At 49.0% G+C, this 21,185-nt stretch overlaps 3 protein-coding genes across 7 annotated transcripts; 1 reads left to right on the forward strand and 2 right to left on the reverse strand.

The window, feature by feature from the left end:
• Window positions 1-1,042: 1,042 nt before the first annotated feature.
• On the reverse strand, window positions 1,043-7,258 carry LOC308675922 (F-box only protein 44-like). Its single transcript, XM_081341578.1, has 5 exons — window positions 5,550-7,258; window positions 4,112-4,289; window positions 3,512-3,607; window positions 2,475-2,607; window positions 1,043-2,365 (listed from the first exon to the last, which is right to left on the reverse strand). Exons 1-5 carry the CDS (start codon window positions 5,788-5,790, stop codon window positions 2,069-2,071), a joined length of 945 nt encoding a protein of 314 aa, XP_081197704.1. The 5' UTR covers window positions 5,791-7,258; the 3' UTR covers window positions 1,043-2,068.
• Window positions 4,248-21,185, forward strand: UBIAD1 (UbiA prenyltransferase domain containing 1). Of its 5 annotated transcripts, none has more exons than XM_081341571.1 (5): window positions 13,176-14,133; window positions 15,429-15,518; window positions 16,398-16,603; window positions 18,548-19,087; window positions 20,437-21,185. In XM_081341571.1, exons 4-5 carry the CDS (start codon window positions 18,589-18,591, stop codon window positions 20,922-20,924), a joined length of 987 nt encoding a protein of 328 aa, XP_081197697.1. In that variant the 5' UTR covers window positions 13,176-14,133; window positions 15,429-15,518; window positions 16,398-16,603; window positions 18,548-18,588; the 3' UTR covers window positions 20,925-21,185. The 5 variants fall into 5 exon arrangements, with proteins under 5 accessions (XP_081197699.1, XP_081197698.1, XP_081197697.1 ...); XM_081341574.1 differs by having other exon boundaries at window positions 16,551-16,603; XM_081341573.1 differs by lacking the exon at window positions 13,176-14,133 and adding an exon at window positions 4,248-4,316 and having other exon boundaries at window positions 15,429-16,603.
• Window positions 8,192-13,074, reverse strand: LOC308675921 (F-box only protein 44-like). Its single transcript, XM_081341577.1, has 7 exons — window positions 12,818-13,074; window positions 12,289-12,515; window positions 11,643-11,914; window positions 11,139-11,319; window positions 10,954-11,052; window positions 9,631-9,763; window positions 8,192-9,183 (listed from the first exon to the last, which is right to left on the reverse strand). Exons 2-7 carry the CDS (start codon window positions 12,354-12,356, stop codon window positions 9,064-9,066), a joined length of 873 nt encoding a protein of 290 aa, XP_081197703.1. The 5' UTR covers window positions 12,357-12,515; window positions 12,818-13,074; the 3' UTR covers window positions 8,192-9,063.

The raw sequence follows: 21,185 nt of genomic DNA on the forward strand, positions 1-21,185 counted from the left end.
TGTCACCTAGGAAGGAGCAGGATATGACCGCCTCTCCTTGGAGAAGAGGCATCTGATCAGCCAGCCTTGCTGCAGAAGGCTTGGTCCTGCACACGCGTCCCGGTTAAAGCCACCTCTCCGTCATTGGCAGGTCATAACCGATCGCACGGTTCATTACCAGCTGCACGAGGGAAAATATTTCACTTCTTTTTCGGTGTTGGAGATCCAAAAGAATTTTTGAGTGCCAAAAAACCCTATATAATCTTCCTTCCTTCCTTTTCCTTCCTTCCTTCCGTCATGGCTGCATCTCTCCTATCCAAGCTTCAAGAGCTGACAGTGGGATAGTTTCGTTTCCTTCCTTCCTTCCTTCCTTCCTTCCTTCCTTCCTTCCTTCCTTCCTTCCTTCCTTCCTTCCTTCCTTCCTTCCTTCCGTCATGGCTGCATCTCTCCTATCCAAGCTTTATGAGCTGACAGTGGGATAGTTTCGTTTCCTTCCTTCCTATTCCCATCTCCTTCCTTCCTTTCCTATCTCCTTCCTTCCTTCCTTCCTTCCTTCCTTCCTTCCTTCCTTCCTTCCTTCCTTCCTTCCTTCCTTCCTTCCTTCCTTCCTTCCTTCCTTCCTTCCTTCCTTCCTTCCTTCCTTCTCTCATGGCTGCATCTCTCCTATCCAAGCTTTATGAGCTGACAGTGGGATAGTTTCGTTTCCTTCCTTCCTATTCCCATCTCCTTCCTTTCCTATCTCCTTCCTTCTTTCCTTCCTTCCTTCCTTCTTTTCTTCCTTCCTTCCTTCCCATTCCCATCCTTCCTTCCTATTCCCATCTCCTTCCTTCCATTTCTATCTCCTTCCTTTACTTACTTACTTACTTCCCATTCCCATCTTTCCTTCCTTCCCTCCCTTTCCCCACTTATGCCATACTTTTCTCACAAATCCCCAAGGAAAGCTCATCTTTTCTAAATTCAAAAGTAAAGCTGTCCCAGTTGTGTAGGAACTCCCGGCCAAGTTGTTCCACTGCTTGATGACTGGTCTCTTCTCCTCCAGGTGCCCTTTCTGGTAGAAAGAAGACTCGTCTCCAACCCTTTTCCTGGCTCCCTCTCTAGGCTCCGGGATCCCCCGGGGAATCTTTCCCAGAAACGACGGGGAGTAAAGATGGATTCCGGCTTGAGGGTGGAGGGGAAAAAAAAAGTTTTTCTCAAACTTCGGGAGCTGTGGAGGAGGGGGAAAAAAAACGAAGGCTCCCTTTACAAGACACGTCCTCCAAGACATGGCCACGTAATGTCGAGCTATTTCCGGGCCCCAGATCGCCTGGCTTTAGGTGTGAGAAAATGCCAAACGCCTACGAATCAGCCAGACCGCAGTTGAAGTTTGCGAAGCCACATTTGGAGCATGTTTTGAAGGTTGCACGGAGCGGCAGTTGTCGCTGCAGCGAGGAGCCGGCGGGGATTAAGGAGCCTTGCAGAAGATGTTTATTATCCGTTATTAGCCGTTGTCCTAACAGCCCGGAAAATGAAGGGACAAATAAAAAGTCCTAACATCGAACGTTACAACATTGGCAAGGATGGAAGAATTAACATCATTTCAGAGGCAACAGAGAATTCAGCCTGTGGTAGAATATCCACCCGTTTCCTCACTATCTTTGACTGTGTCCTTATTCCGTGTGCACTTGGGGGAGACCAAAAATAGTAGCCGTTGAGATGTTCAAAAGCTTTGGAAGGCAAATGGTTTTCCCAATGAAAGACATTGCAAGCAAACTGCACAAATCAGTTTTGTGTTTCGATGCCTCGTGCTAGCCTAATACATATATATATATATATATATTGTGACCAATAAAGTCCATCGTGTTGTACGGTCTGGATTCTGGACGTGCTCTCTTTTTTTTAAAAAAAATGCTCTGTTTCAGGGGGAATGACGAGCAGATAAACTTACCTCCTGCCCACTTCACCCGGTGTCCAGTCCCGCTACTTCACTTTAACTTCTGGGGGAAGAAAAAGGTCGCAAGGACACACCTCTGCTTTTTTGTCTGCCCTCTCGTGTGCAACCTAAGAAGAGCAGAGAACATTTGAACCTGGGTCAGCAGCAGGCACCCGAGCTTCACTTGGGTATAGACCAATGGACGTAATTTCCCCGGCAGGGACACACGCTGAAGTGACAGTGTCTAATGTCTCGGCCATGTCTGCGGTGCATGGCCTTGTCTAGGGAAAACGGCCCGACGGTGACGCTCGTTTTGGTAATCCTCATCCTTTTGGATTGGCCCCTCTCTTTGGCCATCCTCAGGCACTTCATGAGCTTGACGCCACAACTCGATTGCTGCCAGTTGAAGTGCTGGCCTTGGTGCTGAAAGAAGATGTGGCGGATTCCAGGAGGGACGTTGTGAAAAGTGTGTGAGACCTGCCAAAGAGAGAGAGAGAGAGATTGCCAACATGAGTTGGCTTTGAGACCAACCTCAGCTCTGGGTGGAGAAAGAGGGCAGCCATCCCTGGAGGTCCCCTTGTCTTACCTGACGCCATTCACCATCGTACTCTGAGTCGTATCTGTATTTGTTCTTGGAGTAATACTCTCGAATAACCTTGAAATCCTCAGACAACAGCTTCACACAAAACTCGTAGTGGCTGTTGTAGCTGCTGTAAAACCTGTCGGGAAGGCAGAGGGAAAAGCTTTGAACCCAGCACCTCCTTGCCCCAGGGTGGCCAGGGAAGGCTTGGCCAAGAGCTTTCGTAAGGAGAAGCAGCTCGGAGTCGGAACAATACAACGGACAGGAGCTCCAGCCCCAATTCTGACTAGCACTTCCGGTCTCCAACCTCTGCCGTTTGACTTGGTTCTGGAATAGCAATAGCCCTGAGATTTATATGCCGCTTTGCAGTGCTTCAAAGGCCTCTCTAAGCGGTTTAACAGAGTCGGCCTGTTGCCCCCAAACAATCTGGGTGTCCTCCTTTTACTGACCTCGGAAGGATGGAAGGCTGAGTTGACCATGAGCCGGTCAGGATCGAACTCCAGACTATGGGGTGAGAATCAAACTGCTGGCAGTCGGCAGAATTAGCCTGCAATACTGCATTCTAACCACTGGGCCACCAGGGCTCTTAGACTGCCTCAAAGAGACGAATTCCTACAGGAGGAACTATGAACCCTGTCAAAGTGGTTTTCCACCTCCTGACAGCCAGCAAAGGGGCTTTCGTCTTCTAGCGCAGCCTCAGCTGAACGTCCAAAGTCTTCCCGTCTTCTTCTTCCCACGGCGCTCTTGTGATGGAAGGGCATTAGGCTGCATCTAGCTGGGAATCCCATCTTTGGACAGATCCCAGCGACCTGATTCCCAGGGTACACAAGCCATCAACCGAGCCCGACCCACTACAGCGGTCAGATTCATAGCGGTTGTGGTTGACTTCAAAATACGGATCTTTAAAAGCTGCCAGATCCCTTAGCGGTTCAAGGAAGCCTGCCCCTTAAGCCCATCTTTTTTTTACATCTTTCAAGACTTAGTGTTGAGTCACACGTGTTCCCTGCTCTCTTTGCACCAGGAGCCGATGTTCTGGCCCTTACCAGTCCTTCACCACAATGGTGGGTCTCCCGTTATCCATCAGCTGATCCCAGTAACCTTCATCCTTCAGAGTGATGAGCTGAGACTTTCTGCAGAGCCTGCCACAGAAATTAACAGCAATTAAAGAAAGGCACTCCTGAGCTTCCGGAAGCTGGGGAGTGTCGTTAGTCAGTAGGTTGGGTCTTAACGAGACATCGGATATTGGAGCAAAGGGAAGCAGGGGTCTAATCGGGCGAGACCGGTCTTTTTTTTTAAGTTCCTAAGCCCTGAACAGGAGTAAAAGACAGGAAGTATTTTTTCCCCAGCCGTGGCGTTTAATGAACCAGAAAAAAAAATCCAAAGAAAGTAGACAAGCCATTTGGGAATTCACCCTGCCTGATTTAAATCTTAATGCGAGCATTGTTCTGTTGAGTAATCCTACAATCAAAAATCTGGTTAGATGGAGTAAACTCCTACAAAGCGACACTCCCCTTTGCATCCCTTGGAGAGAAGGGTGTCTAGCTCGCCTGCCAAGTGTCACAACACCACAAATTCCCACAGGAAGAACTCAGAGGCCTTCCCCGTCAATTACAGGTCAGGATGGACGTAACTGTAGACCTCACCCGTTGTAGACAGCAAAACATTTTTCAACCTCTTGGTAGGGTATGTATTCGTCTTTTATATAAATATTCCTCTGAAGGAAGTCCCAGGCCTGGATCTTTGCCAAATCTTTCTCGAAGACATCTTTAACTTTCCACTGGCCACTCGAAGGGGTGGTCGTATCCCAGGAGTCCAGTCCTTCTGTGAAAAAGCCACAGGAAGCCCAAGGTGAATCATTGCGGGGGGGAGCCCACCTCCATTCGCACATTGATTTCTCTTTTAAGTCTTTGACGATGACGCTCTGTGGAATGAGCTGCAGGTTGTTTGAATTTCAGCTCAAGGCGTTGAGCTTGAGCTTACAAAGCACACCGTCTGTGTTCGCCCCTTCCGCTAAATCGGACCCGAATGGGGGAAGCGTGAGGGTGTGAACAGTCGAAAGGGTAAAGCAAGGGGTCTGGGATTACAGGACAGAATGAATATTGTCTTCATTTACATCATTCATATCAGTCCCCAGAGAGGTAGAAGGATCTGGTCAAAATGCCAGAGGGCTATCCCTAATGGTTAAAAATAATCTTCTCTAATTATTATTAGCACTGCCGCTGCTTTTGTTCAAAACTGATTTTTTTCCCCCAACCCTGCGTTGACCCTAGAGCCTTCGTACCCACTCTACCGGCAAGCTGTAGAAAGAGATAGATAGAAAGAAAGAAAAAAAAAAGAAGGAAAGAGAGAGTCTATGGAGTTTCTCAGTTTCTCAGTTGTGCCCCAAAAGTGCTTTTTTCAAGAGGCACCTGGACTTTCTTGTTTTTCTTTGGAAGACGTTTCGCTTCTTCAGCTCGGACTGGATAGTGAGGAATGGAAGGATTTATACTCCTTGCAGAGAGCTGGTCCTTTGCATTCTTTTAGAGAGTCGTTGAGGCCACTTGGGAGTCTTGTCTGTGTCCTCGGGGTCACCTGAGCGGTGCAAATGGGTGCGGAGCCTTCTTGGAACCGCTGAAAGGACTGGGGTTGTAGACTGGAGAGAGACGATCTCGTATCCCTCCCCCTCTGTTGAGAGAGGGCTGTCCCATCGGTTCCAAGAAGGCTCCACGCCCATTTGCGCTACAACGGACACAGATAAGGCTCCAAGTGGCCTCAACGACTCTCCGAAGCAATGCAAACGACCAGCCGTCCGCAAAGGAATATCAACCCTTCCATTTCCCCACCATCCGGTCAGAGCCGACGAAGCTGCTTGGGCGAGAAGCGAAACGTCTTCGAAGAAGAAAAGGATAGTCCAGTTGCCTCTCGGGGGTGGGGTGGGGAAAAGCACCGTTGGGAGAAGTGAAAGAGAGTTCCTTGGACTTTTGGCCTTTGGCCTTCCGCTCGACCAGCTTTTGTCGCGGCCCTCGGTCTTGGGAAGCCATCTCAGACCCCAGCCTGACCTTCGCGTACCCACCCCCACCCCCCAGCTGAAGTGGGACTCACCGTCGCCACAAGGGTTCTTGATCAAGTTCTTCTCCATGTGGCAGAAAATGTAGAACGTCTTTGGCATCCTCAGGGTGTCGTCGTCCTGCCGATACTTGCGCTTCCAGAGGACAGAGCTGTCCACCACGTTTCTCCACTGGGAGCAAACCAGCCGGCAGTTCTTGATCAGCTCGTTTATCGGGATCAGGGAGAAAATGGCCAGCAGGATGTCGTTGGGCAGCTCTGGAGGCCCCGCTGCCATGTTTTGGCCAAGGGGGACTAGGAGAGGGATGGACACAGGAGGGGAGGACACGCCGAGCGGGCCACGGGCCACACCTAGATGTGGTAAACAATCCCAAGCGGGCAGATGTTCTCGCAGCTCCTCTTGAGGTGTCCCTCCATCCTCTCCCCCCCCCACACACACACTTTCCTTCAGCCTTCCAAAGCCCGCTCTGGGGTGAAAGGGAGGGGGGGCGTCTTTGGCTTGGGCTCTTCGCTCCAGAAGATCCAAGTTCTGGGTTGAGAAGGCCCTCCCTTCTCGCTTGCCTGGCTCTCAGCTGAGCTTTTACCTGGCTTGGCAGGAAGAGGCAGGTCCCACTTGGCAACAATTGAGTTGCAACTGAAGTGAAACTTTGCAAAGATGTGGCAAGGGAGCAGAAGGCTTCTCTCCCTCGCTTTGCTGTTCAGGAGGCTGGATGGGTGGGATGGAGTTTGGGGGGGTGGGGGTGGGGGGAAGAGAGCGGCGTGGGCGTGGGCATGTCTGCAAGGAATGCTGCTCGCTCGGTGACGCATGCCCGTCTTCCCATCCTGCCCCCCCCCCCAAAGCTTCCCGGATGCTGTGGAAATTTACCAGGCCTCTCGCTGCCGATGGGGGCACCGTTCCAGACGTTTTAACGGTTTTAACGGAGGTCTCAGCTTGTGAGCGGAGTCAACTGTTACGACTGGAAAGCCTACGTTAGTGAGATGGGTGGAGGATGGATGGATGACGCTTCCTTCTGCCCCTGCCTCTTGACCCCCTCTTATAGCCCTGGCAGGGAGGAGGCTGAAGAATAGTTCAACACTAAACAAACACACACACACACAAGCTTTGTCCTAACCAGGGAGAAAAAAACAGCTTTGCTCTGTGGAGCGTGCACAGAGGGGGGTGGGATTCAGCAACTGGACCAGGGCTCTTCAAACTTGGCCCCTTTGATGACTTGTGGACTTCAACTCCCAGCATTCCTCAGCCAGGCACGCTCTTCCAAAACTCAACCCTTCCCACCCCACCCCGTTCCTGACACTTCCCTCCACAAAGGTAGAAAGATGCAAAAAGAGAGAGAGAGAGAGAGAGTGATAAAAAGCAAGCATGGGAGATGGTGGTACCCTGAAGCCAGTTCCTCAATGTCTTGGGAGGAGGAGGAAGAGGAGAAATCCCTGACTCATTTGCATAGAATGACGCAAGTTGCTTGACCTTTGTGAGGCAGCAGTGGGAGCTGTTTGTTTGGTTCCTGGAGGTTGACGCACACTGGAGAGGAAGCCGTGATGGACTTTGGATTTATTGTGTGTTTGGAAACCCGACAGGGACCACCTGGGTTTGTTAGGAAAGGCTTAATAATTTTTAATTTTTGTATCTCGTTTTTATTATGTATTGCCCTGTTCACCGCCCTGAGTCCTTCGGGAGAAGGGCGGTATACAAATTAAATTAATAAATAAATAATAAAATAATAAATTCTCTGCACAGCGGCCATGTGGAAACCAGCCTCTAAGCAGCCGCTCCCAAGGTTTTAAGGTTTTTAAGACGCTTTAGCCAACTTGCCCTGGGCGTTAAAACTTGGGTTGGCACAACCGGCGCTCTTTCAAACGTAGGCAGAGCGCTACCTTCCCTCGAAAATAAAAGGCTGGGCTTGCTTGCCAGGAATTCAGATTTAGATCCTATCCGTTGCCCAGCTTTCAGCCCTTTCAGAGAGGACGCACACACAGTACGGGCAGTCCTCAACTTACGACCACAGAGTCCAACATTGCTGCTGCTAAGTGAGTTTCGCCCCGTTTTGCCACCTTTCTTGCCATGGGTCTGAATCACCGCAGCTAATAAGTTAATCTGGATTCCCCCGTTGATTTTGCTCGTCAGAAGGTTTGCCAAAGGGGAAACAGGTGACTTGGGGACACAGCAACGGTCGTAAGTAGGAATCAGTTGCCAAGCATTCCGAATTTTGATCAGGCAATCACGGGGATGCTACAAAGGTCGCAAGTAGGAAAAAACGGTCCTAAGCTCACTTTTTCAGTGCTTGTTGTGACTTTTGACGGTGACTAAATGAAGTGTTAGTGCTGTACCAGTACTACAGTCTACCTCTGAAGATTACACAGTAGGCTAAAGTTCATGAGGTCTAGCACAGAAGTCCGTAGAGAAAGGCATCTAAAATTACTTCCTTTTGCGGCCGACGGTTGAGTCAACTTGTAACCGTTTCCTCTTTTGATAAAGTTTCAAAGTGCAACTTGGGTGTCGGGGGGGGGCCAACGCACAGAAATAAACAGTGGCTCTTACAGAGTTCCTGATTTATCCAAACATTGTCAATTTTTTTTGTCACCTAGACATCCATTCTAAGGAGTTTTTTTTATTTAATTTTATACCCACTGTCGCAGAATTCAAAGAAGGCATTCAAAAGCAAACCAGACCGGGTTTGTTTTTTTTTTAAACAAAAAAAATCCAAAGTGACTTTTAATTGTACAAAATAATTCAAAAGCATCAGATGACAGTAAAAGACAGGAGACATTTCCAAAGTGTTTCCAAGTGCGGAAAACAGAATTGGCAGACATTCATGGCGAGGGCGATTCCAAAGAAAAGATGGCTTTATTCCAACGTTTTTTTAAACATCACATTTAACTACCTCCTTTACTCCACAAAAAATAAAATCAGCCTTCCTTAGGCTGTTCAGACAACTGCCTAAAATAACAGCTTTAGGCCTTTGACAATTTGGCCTGGAACTTCAGAGGGCTTACCTTGAATAGATTTCAAACCAAAACCGCCTCTGAATTTGTCCAAAAGAAGAGAGCATGGGAAGAAAGCAAATTATAAATAGTGAATATTGATCATTAGCAAGTCGCAATCGAGGTGTTTCACACACACACACAGAGAGACAAAAAAATCAAACTTCCCTTGTTGCCTGCGTGTATTCTAGCTTCGTATTAGTTCTCGCTTGTCCCGTCGTTGCTCGCGTCACAGAACGAGTGCATGCAAAAGAGCATCTTGTAAAGTTCTCCCTTCAATTTTACGGGAAACCCACGTGGGAATTGCTTCCGTAATCTGTTCCGCTTGCTCTTTTTCCCCATTTCCCCCGTGATCTGAAAATATTGCCACTGTCCCGTAGAATAATCAGCGGCGTTCACGGTTGTGCGTGCAAGGGGTAAACCTGCAGCGTCAGAAAATACTTAAAAAGCAGAGAACATTCCCTCCCTTTGAAACGGATGCCGAAGCGTAAACGTGCCAAATCAAGAGCCTTGGGCTAGCTAGCCTTTGCACACACACACACAAACACACACACACACACACCGCATCCCATTATACTAAATCAATTGCAATGCTGCTGTTGGTGACTTTCACCTCGGACCGCCAGCCCACTCTGTGTTCAAAATCGACATAGCGCACTCCTCGCGGATAGTTTTCAAAGATGTACGAAACCTACGGAGGAGAGAAAAAAAGGATGAGCCGTTAGGTATGGAGAAGAGGGGAACAGGAGGAGGGATGGGGGGGAAAGTTGCTGTAAAATTTTGTTTCCAGGGATTAATTTCATAGCTAAAACAGGGGTCTTCAAACGTGGCCCTTGGATGGCTTGTGGACTTCGACGCGTGCCTGGCTGAGGAATTCTGGGAGTCGAAGTCCACAAGTCATCCAAGGGCCACGTTTGAAGACCCCTGAGCTAGAACATAAAGAGTTGGAAGGCACACCTTGGAGGTCATCTAGCCCAACCCCCCTGCTCAAGCAGGAGAGTCTATACCAGGGGTCAGGCTGAGGAATTCTGGGAGTCGAAGTCCACAAGTCATCCAAGGGCCACGTTTGAAGACACACACCCACACACCCCGGCCTATACCATTTCAGGCAAAGGGATGTCCGTATTTTTATTTTTACCTCACACCATTCTTCCACAATGGGCACTAGTTCTCGGACTTCAAACATCTTGCAGTAATCCCGGAGGACTTGGTCATCAGAAGAGAGCAGCTTCACCGTCAACTGATAGTGGGAATTGTCAACATTAAAATACCTTTTTTTAAACAGAGGAGAAAAAAAACAGGACAGAAGACAACAAGCATCAGCCGGGCTGCACTCAAAGGCCATTTTGTGCCTGACATAATGTAGAGGGTATTGAATGAGGCAAAAAAACAAAAAAACCCAACTCTTTCCACAGCCTAATGTTGGAAGGGGAAAAAAAAAAAAAATCTCCCGCCAACCCTAACTTACATCCTCTAGTCCAGGGGTCGGCAACCTCGGCTCTTTTATGACTCGTGGACTTCAACTCCCAGAATTCCTGAGCCAGCACAGCTGGCTCAGGAATTCTGGGAGTTGAAGTCCACGAGTCATAAAAGAGCCGAGGTTGCCGACCCCTGCTCTAGTCTAAAACAGGATTCTCCAATCTTGGCTACTTTTAAGACTTGTGGACTTCAACTCCCAGAATTCCCCAGCCAGCCATTTCCCACAGGTCTTTAAAGCGGCCCAAGTTGGAGAGGCCGGTTCTAGAACGAGAACACGGAAATTCTCATTTAACTAGCTATTCCCTGCTCTCTGAGCTTTGGGCAAGAAGAAGCCAGCCTAGCCCCCAAGCCTATTTGGCACGCAGTAAGGACTAGAAACTTTAATTTCTTCTTCTCCTCCTCCAGCGAAATGAAACATTTGGGGAAGCAGAGTTGTCAAGAGAATATCTGGAACCCATTCATCATCTTGCGCCCACTATTGTTGTTGTTGTTGTTATATTATTAAACATGAAACTCAGTCAACTGAACACTCACATTGACTGGCACTAATGGTTGACACGGGTTGCTGCCAGAATCCTAAGTGGTATTATTATTATTATTATTATTATTATTATTATTATTATTATTAATATTAATATTATTATTATTAATATTATTATTATTAATTATTCATAAAACTGGAAACTCAGTCAACTGAACACTCAAATTGACTGGCACTAATGGTTGACACGGGTTGCTGCCAGCATCCTAAGTGGTGGTATTATTATTATTAGTATTAGTATTAGTATTCATAAAACATGAAACTCAGTCAACTGAACACTCAAATTGACTGGCCTTCTTCTTCTTCTTCTTCTTCTTCTTCTTCTTCTTCTTCTTCTTCTTCTTATTATTATTATTATTATTATTATTATTATTATTATTATTATTATTATTATTATTATTATTATTATTATTATTATTATTATTATTGCAATCAACTCACCAATCCCTCACTGTGATTTTGGGCTTCATTTCATCCATCACCCAGTTTGGGATTCCTTTGTCCTTCAAAGTGACACGTTGCCTCTTCTTGACAAAAAACCTGCAGAGAGGCAGAAATGCAGAAAGGCCATCCTTGCCTGCGGAGGGCCCTGCAGCCCCTGACTCTTGCGACCCACTTTAAAATACCTCAGGCCATGATCCTGGTGCCACATCGGTACGAAGCAAGTCCTGACCGTGTCTGGGAGAGGAGATTTCCTTTTCCTTTGAAATATCTTGTGAAAATGCCTCTTCAACCCTCTGGGGACATCCTCAGGCATCCAGTCTGCCATCCAGTCGGCGGGACACAGTTCCCAATATCTCAGCCCCGCTGCGGGGAGGGAGAAAAAGAAAGAAAGAAAGAAAGAAAGAAAAAAGGCAACTCAACAAGAGATCACCAAGTGTTGAAACTGGCCCACCCGGTTCTGGCCTGTGTCTCTCCTTTTCCCTCCGATGGATGGCTTTGTAGACGGCATCCTCGAAGCGCTCCCCGCCTGCTGAAAGCTAGCTTCTCAGGGGAAGCCTTCCACCCTCACCCATCTTTCTCGAAACAAAAGCAGTGCGGGCTCCCTGTTCCCAAAGGGCGTGTGTGTCCGTTTTAACGCTGCGGGAATCGTCGTCCGGCTCCCAAGAGCCCCTTCGTCGGGGACCAACCTCTTCCGCAAACGTTCCTCAGGAGATTCCTCTTGCTCAAGCTGAAGTAAAAAGCCCGCCAGTCCAGACGGCCGCCCTCCAGCTGCTCCAGGTGCAAGTTGAGCCGCTCGCATTTCTGCTTCCAGACCACGGGAAGATCCACCAGGTCACGCCACCGTTTGCAGACCAGCCGGCAGTGGTGGATCAGGTCCCTCTTGGGAACCCAGGACAACACTTCCAGCAAGACGTCGTCCGGCAGGTCCAGCAGGGCCAATTCCTTCCCTTCCGGAGAACTGAGGGTTCAACCAGACATAATGAGGACTAGCGCCCCCTCGCCTCCCAAGGACACCCGAACCAACGTTGTTAACAGGGAGAGCGGGCCAAAAGGGCCTCTCTGGCTCCTAAAGCTCCTAAAGGTACAGGAAAGCGGGCCACTCCGAACGCGCTCAGAGACACCGCGGGGATTTCGGGGAAGAGGGGCATTTGGGCCGGCTGCCTCCCACCCACCCCTCCTGCAGGCATTGAAGGAGCCCTGATTGCTTGTGTTGGAAAAGTGTGTGTGGGGCGGGGGAGGCAAGAGCAAACAGACCCCCGGGCTACTCCGCTTGGCCTCCTTTCCTTTCCTGCTGGGCTGCTCCCTCCCTCCCTCCCTAACTTCGGGGTTCACCTGGGCCGGGAAGGCGGCGAGCGAGGGCGGCGGCAGTAGCAGCAGGCGGGGGTGACCAGGGGGGACATGGGTCGGTCCTGGCCGCGGCGGTTGGTCGGTCAACGGGTGGCTCCGCCGTAATGTCAGGCAGCCCAGCTGATCTCAGGGTGGGCGTGGCCACTGGGAGGCGTGGCCAGCGAAGGGGCGGGGCATCGCCTTGGGGGCAGGCAGGAGGGCGGGTCCGATTGCTGCGCAGAGAAGAATGGGGAGGGGGAAGGAGGGCTTGCAGGCCCCTCCCTTCTCCCCAAACCCTGGAGGGGTCCAGCTCCCATCATCCCCAGCCGGCCCAGTCTTTCCGCAGAGAAAGCAAGCGGGACTGGGCGGAGGGTGCGCGGTGGGGAGGATAGCTTCCCACCCCACCCCCCGATCTTCTTTTTTTTTTTTTTTGCAAAAGCTGCTAAGCGCCGGGAGGGGCTTGGTTGGCCGAGCCCTCTGAGCATGTGCAGAGCGTGCCCGGAAACTGCCCCCCCTCCCACAAACTCGGATTTACCTCTTTCGGGGGCCGGAAAGGGACGTTTTTTTCTGGGTTCCCGCTCAGGCAACGTAAGTTTTTTTTGGAGGGGGGCTTTTGGCAAGGGCGGAGAGTGGAGGCGATATGGTTTTAAAAGTTCGGCTGGCCGGGGAATTCTGGGAGTTGAAGTCCACGGGTCTTAAAAAGTTGCCCAGGTTGGGGACCCCTTAGACTACACCAGGGGTAGGCAACCTCGGCTCTTTTATGTCTCATGGACTTCAAGTCCCAGAATTCCTGAGTCAGCTATGCTGACTCAGGAATTCTGGGAGTTGAAGTCCATGAGTCATAAAAGAGCCGAGGTTGCCTGCCCCTGGACTAGACCAAGTGCTGTTTTTAATCGCTTTTTGTTTCGCTTTCCCTTCTCGCCCGCCTTCCTGGCAAGCCGGCCAATCCGCTTCCTCGGCCGAGCAGATAAGCACGGCGTTAAGCCAATAGCAACGGCAAGCGCATGATCCTCGGCCCCGCCTTTGCGAGTCTCTCTCTCTCTCTCCTCCTTGCCGTTCCGCCCACAAAAAGGCGGGGCTGGGGATTAAACGATAGAGCCAAGTGAGACGGGAGAGTCCCGCCCGCCCACCTGCCTCTTTAAAGGCAAACGTTAGATCGCGCATGTGCGATCTACGGTTGAGGAAAAGTTCCTTTTCCCCCCCCACCTCCACGTTGAGAAGCCAACGTCTCGCGCGTGCGCGCCTGAAGGCCAAACGGAGGCTCCCTCTTTTACCGTAATACCCAGCATAGGTGCGCGCTTCCCCCCCCCCCCTCAACGTCAGTGTAAACCAGGCTAAATCTTCAAACTCGGCCCTTTTATGACTTCTGGGAGTTGAAGTCCACAAGTCCATAAAAGGGGCCAAGTTTGAAGAAACACCGTCCCCCGGTGTAAAAGAAATAAGATTATCGGCCGTTTGTACTTTGGCAATAAAGATTTATTTAGTCCCGGTAGTCGAATTAACCTCGACCGACGCCTAGGCCTCACTACCGTATTTCATAGAATAGAGGCCGGCCGTGCTTTATGTCTCCCCCTCCTCCTCCTCCTGCTGTAAATGCATTTTATTTTTCCTCATTCGGCACGAGGTCGAAATAACGGGGTTTTTTGTGGTGGGGTCCCCCTTTTTTCATTCCCGGTGGGCTGGGGGAGAAAGAAGCGCGTCGCCCCTGAGGAGAGGCGGAACGACGGGCCGCGGGGTCCGGGTTCCCGCCAGGAGCCTTTGGCAGGCCCAACGGCCCTCCCTCCCCGGCCAGGGCCCGGAGGCGGCGGTAGGGAGACGCTTCCCGGGGAAACAGCCGCGCCGTCCCGCCTGGTGAGTCCCGGCGCGCCCGGCCTCGGAGCCCCAGGCCCATCGTCCCCAGCCGGAGGAGGAAGGGGGTGCTGTCGGGACCCCCCCGCCCCCCCCAAACATCAGAAAACAGAATAAAATAGGAAACAGAATAGAATAGAGAATAAAATAGGGAATAGAATAGAATAGAATAGAATAGAATAGAATAGAATAGAATAGAATAGAATAGAATAGAATAGAATAGAGAATAGAATAGGGAGTAGAATAAAGTAGGGAATAGAATAGAAAATAAAATAGGAAATAGAATAGAGAATAAAATAGGAAATAGAATAGAATAAAATAGAATAGGGAATAGAATAAAGTAGGGAATAGAATAGAAAATGAAATAAAATAGGAAATAGAATAGAGAATGAAATGGGAAATAGAATAGAATAGGGAATCAAATAGGGAATACAATAGAAAATAGAATCAAATAGGGAATAAAATAGAGAATAAAATAGGAAATAGAATCAAATAGGGAATAGAATAGAGAATCAAATAGGGAATAGAATAAAATAGGGAATACAATAGAATAGAAAATAGAATCAAATAGGGAATAGAATCAAATGGGGAATACAATAGAAAATAGAATAAAATAGAGTTTAGAATACAATAGGAAATAGAATAAAATAGGGAATAGAATAAAATAGGGAATAGAATAGAAAATAGAATAAAATAGGAAATAGAATAGAATAGAAAATAGAATAAAATAGGAAATAGAATAGAATAGAAAATAGAATAAAATAGGGAATAGAATAGAATAGGAAATAGAATAAAATAAGAAATAGAATAAGATAGGAAATAGAATAGAATAAAATAAGAAATAGAATAAAATAGGAAATAGAATAGAATAGAATAACAGGGTTGGAAGGGACCTTGAAGGTCATCTAGTCCAACCCCCTGCTCAGGCCGGAGACCCTACACCATTCCAGACAAGTGGCTGTCTAGTCTCTTCTTGAAAGCTCCTTTCTTTTTGACAGCCTTGCTGGAGGTGGTTTGGCTTTGCCTCTTGGTACATAGAACATGAATAAGAGAGTTGGAAGGGACCTTGGAGGTCTTCTAGTCCAACCCCCTGCTCAGGCAGGAAACCCTACAGCATTTCAGACCAACGGTTGTCCAGTCTCTTCTTAAAAAACTTCCAGTGTTGGAGCATCCACCACGTGTGGTGGCAAGTCGTTCGACTGGATAATTGTTCTCACTGTCAGGAAGTTTCTCCTTAATTCCAGGTTGCTTGCTTCCTTTTATTAATTCCCATCCATTCTTTCTCGTCCTGCCTTCAGGTGCTTTGGAGAATAGGAATAGGAAACTTTCATTTGGCCAAGTGTGATTAGACCCGCAAGGAATTTGTCTCCGGTGCAGAACCTCTCAAGGTAAATGCAAAGCAAACAGAGTAATAAATGATCATAATACCATTATGATTAATTATAATAGGACTAATAGGGACGCGGTGGCTCCGTGGGTTAGGACGCTGAGCTTGTCGATCAGATGGTCAGCAGTTTGGCGGGTCGAATCCCGAGCGCCGCGTAACAGAGTGGAGCCCCTGTTACGCGTCCCAGCTTCTGCCAACCTAGCAGTTCGAAAGCACGTAAAAAATGCAAGTAGAAAAATAGGGACCACAACGGTGGGAAGGTAACAGCGTTCCGTGCGCCTTTGGCGTCTAGTCATGCCGGCCACATGACCACGGAGACGTCCTCGGACAAGCTCTGGCTCTTCGGCTTTGAAACGGAGATGAGCACCGGCCCCTAGAGTCGGAAACGACTAGCACGCATGTGCGGGGGAACCTTTACCTTATAATAGGACTACACGTTAATTACAAATAATATTGTGCCAATAAGAGTGGGGAGTAGAGAAACTGCAAAGGATAATAATACGTGTGATCTTCGACTTTTTTAAAAAAGTGTCAGCTGAGCTGTTGTTATTTTGGGAGGTGGCCCTTCCACGCAGAAACACACGCTTTGGTATGGAGGGTTTTGTTCGTTTTTTTTTAACGGCTGGGTTGTTGTTTTTACACCACTTTTTGAGAAATGCTGCCTTTGCAGGGGGTTTAATTGATATTTAAATATTACCAAACAATTGAACCAGCAGCATGCCAGCGGAGGTGAGGAAAAAGCAACCTGCCTTCTCGTTGGCATGGTGTCTTAGCTGCAACTCAGCTGGCCTCAGATGACATGGGGAATTAGTTCATCCAGTTGGATCCTTCAGGTCTGGCGACTAATCTATCCGGTTCTCCTTCACCGTGTTTCTCCCAGATTTGCAGTTAAGAACTCTCCTGATTACGTGATCCAGCTGTGCGATTAGACAGCGTCTGGCTTCTGATACAGAGCCGGTTGATCTGCATAATCCAGGGCCGCTAATTTCAACTTGCTGAGCCTTTTTTTTTTTTTTTTTGAACGCCTCTGCAGCTCCCGGGGTGAAAAACGTCCGATCTGCGCAGAACAGATTTCAACCCTTCCAGGTAAGGCTCTTGTTTGGGATTTGGGAGCGCTGCTTCTGGTCCAGAAGACTGCAGTGGCCTTTGAAGGTTTTGATCTTCCAACTCCCATCTTCCTAGCCGCCAGCGTGGCTAGTAGTAGTCGAAGAGTGTTGGAAGTTGCCCCCGGCATTTTAAGAGAGGATCTCTGTGCTAAATGATATGGTAGAAGGCTGTTCCTTATACTAGTTTTTGGTGTGTGTGTGTGTGTGTTTTTTTAAAAAGGGAAATTTGTACTTTTTTAATATATCTTTGATTTTTTGGCTCAGAAAATCCTTTGTGCTGAAACAAGTTGGTCAAGTTCAAAGTCGGTTGAGTTTCCACGGGGTGGAGGAAGATTGATAGCCTTCTTGTTCCTGCTGAATTACCTCGTTCCTCTCCATTAGCTGCGCTGAGTGGCTGCTGGGAATCGTAGTCCCACCGCTTTTGGAAAGCCCTTACTATTTTGAAAAAAGACATTATCTCGCTTTTCTCTGAAATTCCCCGCTGGGAAAGGAGGGCTGGGACCCCTCTTTCTTTCTTTCTTTCTTTCTTTCTTTCTTTCTTTCTTTCTTTCTTTCTTTCTTTCTTTCTTTCTTTCTTTCTTTCTTTCCTTCCTTCCTTCCTTCCTTCCTTCCTTCCTTCCTTCCTTCTTTCTTTCTTTCTTCTTTCTTTTCTTTTCTTTTCTTTTCTTTTCTTTTCTTTTCTTTTCTTTTTCTCCATCCACTTGGAATTCTTGAAGCATGCAGGAGCCGTGCAAACATCCTTGCGTCACCCATATTTGAGAGCAGCGTTCAGGGTGAATGAGACCGCTGCAAGCCTTGAGTTGACTTTCTTGGCCTTGAACAAAGTAAAGGCTTTATGAGCGTGAGTGAGACTTCAGGGGGAGGCCATTTTTTTGGGGGGGGCACCTCTTAAAAGGGGGCAAAATCAGACTTCTGAATGAGCCAGGCAGCTATTTCACTCCCCTAAGGGTCAATGAAGGAACACAAGTCTACGCAAGGGCAGTTTTTTTCTCCCTGTGCCATCACTCTGCTAAACAACTAATTCCCACAAGACTTGTCAAGGTACCTACCGGTAGTAGGGCTGGAGTACTGTTATCCTTCTCATTTTTCCTATTACCTAACTCCTTGTCTTCTTGCAACTATAACTTTGCGGGCTTGTGTCTGATGATTTATATTGTTTTATTTAGTACCTTATCATGATTTATGTCGTTGGCTTATTTAGCATCCAATAACTATCAGTGAGCGTTGTTGTATCTTACGATTTATGAGGAATGTTTTTTTTTATGATTATAATTGCGATTTATCATTTGTTGCCTGTATATGTACACGGGAGGCAAATTCCTTGGGCGTCCAGTCATACTTGGCCAATAAAGAATTCAAAATTCTCTCTCTCTCTCTCTCTCTCTCTCTCTCTTTCTCTCTTTCTCTCTCTCTCTTTCTCTCTTTCTCTTCCTTTGCCAAACGTACTTAACAAACTCATTTAACTAAATCACTTGCAATTAGCAACCAATGGCTTACTATCAGTTGCACGGTGGATTCGCAGTTTCACACACATTACAGCAATTAGTTAAATTAGGTATTTATTAAGCTATCTCTGTTTCTCAGTCATTGACTGAAGAGGGGCAGACGTAGACACTGACCTGAACATAGAACACATTTTTTATAATTTAATTGTCTTGATTTTGTCCACTTGCTTCCTTGGCTTGGCTTCCCCCCACCCCCACCCCCCCTTAGCTCTTTCAGTTCAGTTCCTGGAGACTTTGAAAAGCATGTCTTCCCCCGGGAAAGAGTCTCATTCCTCTTTTTCCCTCCTTGCCGGATTTGCCCACCTTTTCCTGGCCCAAATGTACAGGAGTCCATATAGTGTCTCCTTTCTTCCCTGAAGCCGTTAAAAATAATAATAATAATTGGCAATTGCACACAATTTCTTTCCTTCCTTCCTCAGCTCGGCTCTCGGCACCTGTCCTCAGAGGAGCGTGTCCAGCCATGGAAATGGAAGAGGAGATGGAGAAGATCAACATAGGGGCGGAAAGCCTACAGAACAGCGAGGCCAACGAAGAAGGAGGCCCATCCCGCAGCTGGCCTCATAAATGTGCCTCCTATGTCCTGGCTCTCCGACCCTGGAGCTTCAGCGCCTCCCTCACCCCTGTGGCTGTGGGGAGCGCTCTGGCTTACCGTTCCCAGGGCACCCTCGACCTGGGGCTCCTAGTGGGCAGCGCCGTCACCGTCTTGGCAGTCCACGGAGCCGGCAACCTCGTGAACACCTACTATGACTTTTCCAAGGGCATCGATCACAAGAAGAGCGACGACCGGACTCTGGTGGATCAGATCTTGGAGCCTCAGGACGTGGTGCGGTTTGGGGTCTTCCTATACACTTTGGGTTGCATCTCGGCTGCGTTCCTCTATTGCTTCTCCACCCTCAAGTTGGAACACCTGGCCCTGATTTACTTCGGAGGACTCTCCAGCTCTTTTCTATACACGGGAGGTAAGCCGTGCTTCTCCGGGTGGTCTCCCTTCCAGACTGTGGGACACAGGAGAGGGAGGAGGGGGGGGTGGGGGTGGAAATCTGCGTCCCATCAGGACTCCAGTCGTGGGCAGCTGCAATCCTTGACTTACGGCCCCAATTGACTCCCCAACATTTTGGTGGCTAAGGGAAGCGTTGGTTCAAATGGGCTTTGCTCCATTTTGCAACAGTTCTCGCCACCGTTGCTAAGCGAATCGCTTCAGTTGTCAAGTTAGCCAGGCGGTTGTGAAGTGAGTCTGGTCGCACAAGGGGATCCCCATGACTCATAGGGCACTGCAACCCTCATAAATACATGCCGGTTGCCCAGCGTCTGAATTTTGATCCCGCGACCGGGGGGCGGGGGGGCGCGCTGGAACGGTTGCGAGTGCGGAAAAAACGGTCGTAAGTCCCTTTTTCCCGTGCCGTTGTAACTTTGAACGGTCCCCAAACGAACTGCCGCAAGTCAAAGGCAACCTGTATTAGGAGATGCTCCCTAATAGCGAGGGCTGTTGGTCAGGGGAACCTTCTGCCTCATGAGAAGCAAAGATCGGTGAAGGAGAGTATTTGTAGCTAGAGGATTGAACTGTTGACCCGAACTAGGTAACGTCACCAGTGCTAGTAAGGAGTGCTGTTTGCTGTCAGTTTATATTCTGCTGTCTTGCCTGTCTGGGTGGGTGGGGAATCCCTAAGACTGCACCCATCCACCCACCCACTCACCCACGCAGGCAAGACAGCAGAATATAAACTGACAGCAAACAGCACTCCTTACTAGCACTGGTAACGTTACCTAGTTCGGATCATGAAATGTCTGCAAGAAAACCACCCAGCTCAGAGAGCACCAAGGACCCCACAATTTTCTTCCTCCTCCTCCTCCTCCTCCTCCTCCTCCTCCTCCTCCTCCTCCTCCTCCTCCTCCTCCTCTTCCTCTGTAGCACTGATGACGTTACCCAGTTGGGTCATGAAACGTCTGCAAGAAAACCACCCAGCTCAGAGAGAACCAAGGACCCCACAATTTTCTTCCTCCTCCTCCTCCTCCTCCTCCTCCTCCTCTGTAGCACTGATGACGTTACCCAGTTGGGTCATGAAACGTCTGCAAGAAAACCACCCAGCTCAGAGAGTACCAAGGGCCCCACTGTCCTCCTCCTCCTCCTCCTCCTCCTCCTCCTCCTCCTCCTCCGTAGCACTGATGACGTTACCCAGCTGAGTCATGAAACGTCTGCAAGAAAACCACCCAGCTCAGAGAGCACCAAGCCCACCCACCCACCCCCCAGAAGCAGAGGTCCCTTCTCTGCCGCAGGCCTTTAACTTCCCCTCCTTGTCGTTGCTTACAGGCATCGGATTTAAGTACGTCGCCCTCGGCGACCTGGTCATCCTGATCACCTTTGGGCCCCTGGCCGTGATGTTCGCCTATGCCCTCCAGGTGGGCTACCTGTCCATCTCGCCCTTGCTCTACGCCGTGCCCTTGGCCCTCAGCACCGAGGCCATCCTGCACAGCAACAACACCCGGGATGTGGAGTCCGACCGGCAGGCTGGCATAGTCACCCTGGCCATTCTCATCGGCCCCACCCTGTCTTACGTCCTCTACACCAGCTTGCTGTTCCTGCCGTACCTCATCTTCTGCGTCCTGGCCACGCGCTACACCGTCAGCATGGCTCTGCCCCTCCTCACTCTCCCCATGGCCTTTTCCTTGGAAAGGCAGTTCCGGAGCCAAAGCTTTCTCAAGATCCCGCAAAGGACAGCCAAGCTCAACCTCCTGTTGGGACTTTTTTACGTCTTCGGCATCCTTCTGGCTCCCCCTGGCTCCCTCCCCAAGCTCTAGAGAGACGTGAGGGGAGCGTAAGGTTCCCTGGAAATAATTCTTTCCCCCCCCCCAAAAAAAGGCTTCCCAAAACACACACACAGGCAAACGTATATACATACAGGCACAGGTATCTCTACGTATGCATCTACACACGCCTGAGTTTATAATCTTCACCAAACTGCACAAGGGTTTGTTGTCCCCCCCCCCCTGATCTGCGAACGTCAGATTTCTTTTTCCCCCGGGGAGAAATTGTCTTTATAAAGTTCTGGGTTTTTTGAA

The sequence above is a fragment of the Vipera berus genome (assembly GCF_964194415.1).
Source record: "Vipera berus genome assembly, chromosome: 17".
In the NCBI taxonomy this organism is placed as follows: Eukaryota; Metazoa; Chordata; class Lepidosauria; order Squamata; family Viperidae; genus Vipera; species Vipera berus.